The 9,266-nt window shown below is 46.3% G+C and overlaps 1 protein-coding gene across 1 annotated transcript; it reads left to right on the top strand.

Annotated features, from left to right (window-relative positions):
• The first annotated feature begins 3,828 nt into the window (after positions 1-3,828).
• Positions 3,829-9,060, top strand: LOC132764731 (proproteinase E-like). The gene is made up of 8 exons (XM_060758771.2): positions 3,829-3,938; positions 4,105-4,190; positions 5,978-6,075; positions 6,742-6,876; positions 7,059-7,195; positions 7,361-7,503; positions 8,583-8,735; positions 8,973-9,060. The coding sequence occupies exons 1-8, from the start codon at positions 3,899-3,901 to the stop codon at positions 8,988-8,990; spliced, it is 810 nt and encodes a 269-aa protein (XP_060614754.2). The 5' UTR covers positions 3,829-3,898; the 3' UTR covers positions 8,991-9,060.
• The last annotated feature ends 206 nt before the right edge of the window (positions 9,061-9,266 follow it).

The raw sequence follows: 9,266 nt of genomic DNA, 5'->3' as shown, positions 1-9,266 counted from the left end.
TGGGCTGTCTCGTTTTTGCCACTTCTTTCGACCTTTTCTTTCTCTAGTTTTAATTGTAGGACATGCATAAGGTTGGGGGTGAACTACAACTCCCATCATGCCAGGTTAACCCCCTGAAATTCCATTGTTATGTTTGTCAAGTTTGCTCTAGATGCCTCATCTGTGGGGGTCAGTGTGCTCTCTGGTTTCAGGGTAAACTACAACTCCCACTCTGGTGAATCAATCCCCTCCAACTCCTACAGTAGGTTGTTAGACCTGGAGGTTCTGTGTGCCAAGTTTGGTCCAGGTAGCTCATTGGTGGAAGTCACTGTTTCCCTGGTTGTGGCTGAACTACAACTCCCATCATGCCAGGTTAACCCCCTGAAATTCCATTGTTATGTTTTGTCAAGTTTGCTCTAGATGCCTCATCTGTGGGGGGCGGGGGGGGGGGTCAGGGTGCTCTCTGGCTTCAGGGTAAACTACAACTCCCACTCTGGTGAGTCAGTCCCCTCCAATCCCTCCAGTAGGTTAAGTTAGTCCTGGAGGTTCTGTGTGCCAAGTTTGGTCCAGGTAGCTCATTGGTGGAGGTCACCATTTCCCTGGTTGTGGGTGAACTACAACTCCCAGAAAGGAACGCCATTTCCCCCCCCTCCCAAACCCCTCCAGTAATCAAGTTTCAATATATCAGGTCTGTGTGCCAAGTTTGGTCCAGATCCATCGGTGTTTGGGTTCACAGTGCTCTCTGGATGCAGTTGAACTACAACTCCCCCAAATCAAGATAAAAGACCTCCAGTATTTTGTGCTGGTCATAGGGACTGTGTGCCAAGTTTGTGCTGTTCATGGGGGCTGTGTGCCAAGTTTGGTCCAATCCCATCTTTAGTGTTCAGAGTGCTCATTGATTGCCGGTGAACTATAAATCCCAGTACCTACAACTCTAAAATGTTCAGCCCAATTCCCCCCAAAACCGAACAGAATTCAAATTTGAGTATATTGGGTGTCCACCATCATCGGTGGAGGTCATAATTTCTCTGGTTGTGGGCGAACTACAACTCCCAGAAAAAAGGCCAGTCCCCTCGTCCCCCAAGAAATCAAGTTCTGGCATATCAGGTCTGTGTGTCAAGTTTGGTCCAAATCCATCGGCGTTTGGGTTTACAGTGCTCTGTGAATATAGGTGAACTACAACTCCCCCATATCAAGATGAATTTTCCTCAGAGACTTCCAGTATTTTTGGTGGTCATGGAGGCTCTATGTGCCAAGTTGGGTCCAATTCCCTCTTTCGTGGAGTTCAGAGTCCTCCTTGATTGCAGGTGAACTATAAATCCCAGCACCTATAACTCCCAAATGTCCAAGCCAATTCCCCTCAGAACCCACCAGTTTTCCAATTTGGGCACATCGGGTATGCATGCCAAGTTTGGTCCAGATCCATTGTTGTTTGGGTTCATAGTGCGCTCTGAATGTAGATGAACTACAACTCCTCTAAATCCCTCCAAAGACCTCCAGTATGTTTTTGTTGGTTGTGGGGGTTCTGTGTGCCAAATTAATTCCAGATCCATCATTGGTAGAGTTCAGAGTGTTGTTAGATTGGAGGTGAACCATACCGGATTTGACTCTGTTTCACACTAGCCCGTGACATTACCTATCTTGCACCTGGGTTCCCTTTGTTTACCTTTCAGTCTCTGGGAACAACGAATTTGTCTCTGCTTCACACTATCTCTTCTGATCTGCAAACGCTGGGTTATCGGTAGCCCTCCCGTCTCCACCACATTCTTTTCCGAGTCAATCCCTGGCCAATTCTCATGAGAATTGGTGCTTGTTTCCCCAATAACAAATCTAACCAAAACATGCCCATTGTCTCGAAAAACACTTCCGCTTTCCCCCAAAACACAAGAAGTGGAAAAAGGGAGAAATCACCAAAGAAGAATTCAAACAAATTGCCAACTCCTGTAGGGAAAAGGTTCGTTCAGAATGCTCTTCGATTGTAGGTGAACTATAAATCTCAGCAACTACAACACCCAAGTAACAAAATCAATTCTCCCTCCAACCCCACCAATATGCAAATTTGGGCATATTGGGTAAGGCAAAGTTTTGCCCTGATGTTAAGTCCAGTCATGTCCAACTCGTTTAGGCCAAAGGGCTGGTGTTGGCCATAGACACCTCCAAGGTCATGTGGCTGGCATGACTGCATGGCGCTCCATTATTGGGTATTTGTGCCAAATTTGGTCCAGTGAATGAAAATACATCCTGCATTTCAGATATTTACATTATGATTCATAACAGTAACACAATTACCATTAGGAAGTAGTAACAATAATAATTTTATGGTTGGGGTCACCACAACATGAGGCACTGCATTAAGGGGTTGTGGCATTAGGAAGGTTGAGAAACATTGCAGTAGGGCTTGCCTCTCAGTTAATCGGAGCTTACGTGTGAGGGAGGAGGTGGGGTTACCTAAGGGTTCGGTCACTCTAACTGGCTGTGGAATTCAAAGAGGCATGAATGGAGGGCGAAAGGGAGAAACATGCCAAGAGGAAGGTGCATCAAGCCAACCCTGACGGGGACCCATCTTTCACCTGGAAACCAATATCCTCACTGGGGAGAACATGCAGGCATGAATAGGGCTCCACAGTCACAAAGACAATACACTAGGAAGGCCATCATCCTTGGACAACAAGGGATCGCCTAAGTAAATAAGTATAGTATTTACTTATCCGTAATATAAGTGATTAAATGCACCAACAAATTACTATCTTGAAGGAATCAGCTAGCAGCTTCTCCAAAAGATGCTGATGTGCTAAGACACAAAAGAGACATGCACAAGAAGTGGAAAAAGGGAGAAATCACCAAAGAAGAATTCAAACAAATAGCCAACTCCTGTAGGGAAAAGGTCCACAAGGCTAAAGCACAAAATGAGCTCAGGCTTTCCAGGGACATTAAAACCAATAAAAAGGGCTTCTTTTCTTATGTCAGTAGAAAAAGAAAGAACAAGGAGGTGATAGGGCCTCTTCGAGAGGAAGATGGGGCAATGCTGACAGGGGATAGGGAAAAGGCAGAACTACTTAATGCCTTCTTTGCCTCGGTCTTCTCACAAAAAGAAAGTCATCTTCAACCTCAGCAAGATGGAGTGGGTGAGGGATTAGAGGACATCCAACCCCAAATTGGGAAACAAGTCGTCCAGGAATACCTGGCCGCTCTAAATGAGTTCAAGTCCCCTACACCCAAGAGTATTGAAGGAACTAGCGGAAGTCATCTCGGAACCATTGGCAATCCGAGATTGCCAACTCTCTTTGAGAGTTCTTGGAGAACGGGAGAAGTTCCAGCAGATTGGAGGAGAACCAATGTGGTCCCAATCTTCAAGAAGGGACAAAAGGATGACCCAAACAATGACCAATGTCCTGACAGCCTCACATCGATACCAGGCAAGATTCTGGAAAAGATTGTTAAGGAAGTGGTCTGCAAACACTTAGAAAAAAAGAGATTCCATCTGAACATGAAGAAGAACTTCCTGACTGTGAAAGCCATTCAGCAGTGGAACTCTCTGCCTTGGAGTATGGTGGAAGCTCCCTCTTTGGAAGCTTTAAACAGAGGCTGGATGGTCATCTGTCAGGGGTGCTTTAAATGCAATATTCCTTCTTGGCAGAATGGGGTTGGACTGGATGGCCCATGAGGTCTCTTCCAACTCTATGATTCTATGATTCTATGTCTTGGCCCTCCTTGGTGTCCTCGGCTGCCCCGAAATGTGCCAAGGGGCAAGCTGTTCCTTTCCCTGGCGCATGACTGGCGTGGCATCGATCCCTTTCCATGTGGCCTTGGCTGTCAAAGGCTCGGAAAATCCAATACCTGCGTCCCAGGTGGAGGGCCCCCAGGCTGATAAAGCCGGCATAAAAGGCCCCAAAGGCCAGGAAGGGCCACCACGCCGAAAATGTTGAGCCTCCTGATCCCCGTTCTGCTGGCGGCTGGCGGTAAATGACCTTCTTCTGCCTTTGTCCCTCTTTCTTGTCCTATTTGCAACAAGCCCAGATACCGGATCCTGGCTTGCTGTTGCTTGCTTCGCGATATCTAAAGCCACAAGCCGTGGCAGGTTCTAGGCTTGTTTAACCCACATTTGGTCTCTTCTCTCGCCCACAGCCTCCGGGTGCGGACAGCCTGTCTACTCACCCAATGCCAGGGTGGTCAACGGGGAGGATGCCGTCCCTCACAGCTGGCCATGGCAGGTCAGGGAGGAGGCCCTCTTCCTTCTATATACCCTTCCTCCTTCCTCCTGTCCCTCCTTCCTCCCTTCCTTCTCTTTTCTTCCTTCTCTTTCCCTTTCTTCTTTCCTTCCTCCTTGTTCTCCCTTCCTTCCTTTCCGCTCTCTTCCCCTTCCCTTCCTTGCTTTCTTCCTTCCCTTCTTTTCTTCTCTTTTCTTCCTTCTCTCTTGCTCTTTCCACCACCCTTCCCTCCATCTTCCTCTGCCTCTTCTTTCCTCCTTTCGTTCCTTCTGTCTTTCCCCTTTCTTCTTCTTTCCCCACTTTCCCTGTTCTTTCCTCTCTCCTTTCTTCCTTGCCCAACTCCTCTTTCTCTTTCTTCTTTCATTCCTCCTCGTTCTCCCCTCTCCTCCCTTCTTTTCTGCCCCCTTCCACCTCTCCTTATCTTCCTTTCTTCCTTCTCTTTTCTTCCTTTTCTCTTGATTTCTTTTCATCACCATTCCCTCCATCTTCCCCTGCCTCTTCTCCCCCCTTTCGTTCCTTCTGTCTTTCCCCTTTCTTCTTCCTTCCCCCTCTTTTTCCCTTCTTTCCTTCCTTGCTCAACTTCTTTCCCTTACTTCTTTCCTTCCACCTTGTTCTCCCTTCCTTCCTTCTCCTCCCTTCCTTTCTGCCCTCTTCCCCCTCTCCTTCTCTTCTTTGCTTTCTTCCTTCCCTTCTTTCCTTCTCTTTTCTTCCTTCTCTCTTGCTTTCTATTTTCACCACCCTTCCCTCCATCTTCCTCTGCCCCTTCTTCCCCCCTTTCGTTCCTTCTGTCTTTCCCCTTTCTTCTTCTTTCCCCACTTTCCCTGTTCTTTCTTTCCTGTCTCTCATTTCTTCCTTGCTCAACTCCTCTTTCTCTTTCTTCTTTCATTCCTCCTTGTTCTCCCTTCCCTCTCCTCCCTTCCTTTCTGCCCCCTTCCCCCTCTCCTTCTCTTCTTTTCTTCCTTCCCTTCTTTACTTCTCGTTTCTTCCTTCTCTGTCGGGGTCATCTCTCGGGGTGATTTGAATGCAATATTCCTGCTTCTTGGCAGGGGGTTGGACTGGATGGCCCATGAGGTCTCTTCCAACTCTTTGATTCTATGATTCTCTCTTGATTTCTCTTTTCATCACCCTTCCCTCCATCTTCCTCTGTCTCTTCTTTCCCCCCTTTCATTCCTTCTGTCATTCCCCCTTCTTTCCCCTTTCTTCTTCCTTCCCCCTCTGTTTCCCTTCTTTCCTTCCTTGCCCAACTCCTCCTTTCCTTTCTCTTCTATCCTTCCTCCTTGTTCTCCCTTCCTTCCTTCTCCTCCCTTCCTTGCTGCCCTCTTCCCCTTCTCCTTCTCTTCCTTTCTTCCTTCTCTTCTTTCCTTCTCTTCTTCCTTCTCTCTTGATTTCTCTTTTCATCACCCTTCCCTCCATCTTCCCCTGTCTCTTCTTTCTCCCCTTTCATTCCTTCTTTCTTTCCCCCTTCTTTTCCCTTTCTTCTTCCTTCCCCCTCTTTTTCCCTTCTTTCCTTCTTCTTTTTTCTTCCTTGCCCAACTCTTTTCCTTTCTTCTTTCCTTCCTCCTCTTTCTCCCTTCCTTCCCTCTCCTTTACTTCCTTGCTGCCCCCCCCTTCCTTTCTTCCTTCACGCTCTTCCCCTTCCTTCCCTTTCTTCATTCTTTCCTCTCTTCCCCCTCTCTTTCCTTTCCCTTTCCATTCTCCTTCTTTCTTTGCACATGAAGCATCTTCTTCCCTTCTCTGTAAGCTCTGGTCATTCCCATGGCATCCCATAATGTTCGCTTCCTCTTGTGCAGATCTCCCTCCAGTACGAGAAAGATGGGGAGTTCCGCCACACTTGCGGGGGGTCCCTCATTGCCCCCCAATGGGTCATGACTGCCGCCCACTGCATCTCGTAAGTCTCCCAACAACATCTCTCCCTACAAGTATAGACCAGTCCCTGAGTTGCAAACATCCGACTTACAAATGACTGATAGTTAAGAATGGGGCAAAGACAACAGGAAGTGAGGGATCTCCCTGTCGGAAGGGAAACCGAGGCCAATGTTTCAGATTTCTGTGCTCATTCCCAAGCAACGGGGGAAAGTGAAAGTCCTTGGGTTTATGGGGAGTTTTCCCAGGAAACTAGATTAGGCCTGTGAACAGAGGGAGTACACTAACTAAATATTCTCACAAAATTAATGGGAACACCTTGGAGTCCAGGTGTGTTCGGCATGATGTCATGGGTGTTTGGATGGACTTAAATTTAGTAGTTTTTATCTGCTTTCTTTAATAAGCATTTTTAGATCAAATTGCTGGACTCGTATGGTGCTGGGTGAAAAAGTGTTTCAGTGTTGGAGTTCAACACACCATAAGGATGTTCACGCTTCCTTATGCTATCCAAAGTTTGTGTGTGTGTGTGTGTGTGTTGCTGGAATTACACCTTAAAATATCCGTGTTCTGGCTTACAAATTCTATTTAAGAACAAAACTACAGAACCTCTGTCGTTCATAACTTTGGGACTGCCTGTACTGGGTAGTAAATAATAATAATAATAATAATAATAATAATAATCTGTTTCCAGCAAATCCCGCAAATATAAGGTTGTCCTGGGCGAATACGACATGAGCAAGGAGGATGGGTCTGAGCAACACATCCCCATCAATGAAGGTGATCTTTTTGTTCACCCACGATGGATCTCCATCTGTGCGGCTTGTGGGTAAGAGCCACAATTTTTTCAGCCAAAACAAAGGGGATTGGAAGACATTGCTTTTGTGGAGCTCCCTCCCTACCTCATGGGTCTCAAAGATTTGCTGGCCTCAGGCAGCACTATGTCTGGGGACGGCCTCGCAGTACATAATGGCCACTTGTCTTGTCTGGCTTTCCTCCCCAAATCCCCAGCAACGACATTGCGCTCCTGAAACTGTCTCGGCCAGCGGAGCTGAATGACGACGTTGAACTGGCTTGCCTCCCTCCAGCCGGAGAGATCCTTCCCAACGAGTATCCCTGCTATATCAGCGGATGGGGACGGCTCTACAGTATGTCACATCATCATTATCATCATCATTATCATCATCACACTATATAATATCTATGTTGTTACATAGTGTTATGGTTTGACCCTTCCTGCCTCGTAATATGGGTCAGACTGGATGGCCCTTGGGGGTCCCTTCCAACTCTAGGATCCTATGCTTCTATTGCAGCCAATGGCCCGCTTCCAGATAAACTGCAGCAAGCTGTGCTCCCCGTCGTGGACAACGAGCATTGCAACCAGAAGGACTGGTGGGGAGGCGTCATTCGACAGAGCATGATCTGTGCCGGAGGAGACATCCGGGCCGGATGCAATGTAAGTTCCAAACTTAAGAGTACAGAAGGAACGGCAATGTCTTCCTTGCTGCACCCTGGAAGCCAGCAAGACCGGCTCTACCAAAACATCCAAGTTCAGGCACAAACCTAGAGCAAATTCAGCAGAATGACCCTTCCTTTAAGGCATCTTTTGCCTTAATGTTGAGGCACAGCGCTCAAATAGCGCTACTCTCTATTCCCAATCAGGAACTAGAAATCAAACTACAATAGTGTAGTCTGCAGAATCACCCTTTGGGTTTCTTTTTCTCCTCCCCTCCTTCAGAAAATACTTCTAAAAGTTAATTATGACATGGAGATATCTTACCCTGGGCTTCCTTAAAAAAGCCCTCTCTTTTCTCTTTTTGTATTATTAATAATAGTAATCCCAGCAAACAAAAAAAGCCTAATTCTCAGAAAACTACTACCAGCTAGTTACCATTTTTCTAGAAACAGTTTTAAGGAAGCAATAAACCTGAAGAAAAAAGATGTGAGTGGCAAAAAGGCACCACTACAGTGCAAATCAGGAGAAAAGAGAAGGCCTTTTTAAGGAAGCCCAGAGAGATAGCTCCAGATTGATTACTCTTTCTTTCCTGGGAAGTGGGAAGTTTCCTTTAAAAGGGAGATGAGCAGGGAGATGAGAGAGTGTGCGTGCAGGGTCTGTCTCCTCTAGAGTAGAAACAGCTTTAATGAAGCATTAAACCCGATCTTCTCTACAGACAGAAGGGAAAGGATCGCAGAAAGAGTGGTAGCTTAACTAGGAGACTTTTCATCCAGATCTTAGTGAATAATATAAGGACAAACGATGCCTAAAATGATAGAAAGGGGAGCCTGGGAAGGTGTGCAAAAATGGATATGAGGGTCTACCAGAATCCGGTCAGCTGGAACAGATCGAGGTTCAGCTGAAATGCACAAGCCTACTGTTAAGTCATTCGATCTTCATCACCTTTCGCTCACGTCTTTCCCTTGGTGCTCCTTCCAAATTCGTGCACTCTTCATTCTCATGTCATCCCTGTTCTTTGGCCAGTTCGTTCTGCTATCTCTTTCTCGTAAAATTCATTTCGCTCTTTTTGTTACTTTCAGGGCGACTCCGGAGGTCCCTTGAACTGTCAGGCCACCGACGGCAAGTGGTACGTTCACGGCATCGCTAGCTTCGTCTCCGCTCTGGGCTGCAACGCCTTGAAGAAGCCCACTGTCTTCACCCGGGTCTCTGATTTTGACGCCTGGATCCAGGAGGTATGCTCAAAAAGCACAGAACGGTCACAACTGGGCCACCCAGAGGTCATCTAGCCCTCTGGGTCTTATCTGACACTTGGATACGTCCTTTTTTTGGCTTGCTGATGCAATAGGCATTTGTCAAAAGTGTGTGTGTGTGTCCATCAGTTTTCCAAATCCCACGTCTTCACCGTTTTGCACAAAATGCCCTCCTAATATGTTGAAATCATATCCCATCTTGTCTTCTTTTTCTTCCAGACCATCACGAAAAATTAGCGATGACCCGGCCACCTTCCGGAAGGATCTCCTTTGTTCCAAAAATAAATGCTGAGACATATAGAAAAAAGACCCTGCTGGTGTTTTCATTTCGTATTTTCGTATTTTCATTTCGTATTTTTGTTTCGTATTTTCATGTTTTTATTTTGTATTTTCATTTCGTATTTTTGCGTTTTTATGTCGTATTTTCGTGTTTTTATTTCATGTTCTCGTGTTTTCATTTTGTATTTTCATTTCGTATTTTCGTTTCGTATTTTCATGTTTTCATTTCGTGTT

The sequence above is a fragment of the Anolis sagrei genome, chromosome 13 (assembly GCF_037176765.1).
Source record: "Anolis sagrei isolate rAnoSag1 chromosome 13, rAnoSag1.mat, whole genome shotgun sequence".
NCBI lineage: Eukaryota > Metazoa > Chordata > Lepidosauria > Squamata > Dactyloidae > Anolis > Anolis sagrei.
Note: the sequence above shows the minus strand (reverse complement) of the source record. Positions and strands in the feature narration are given on the sequence as shown.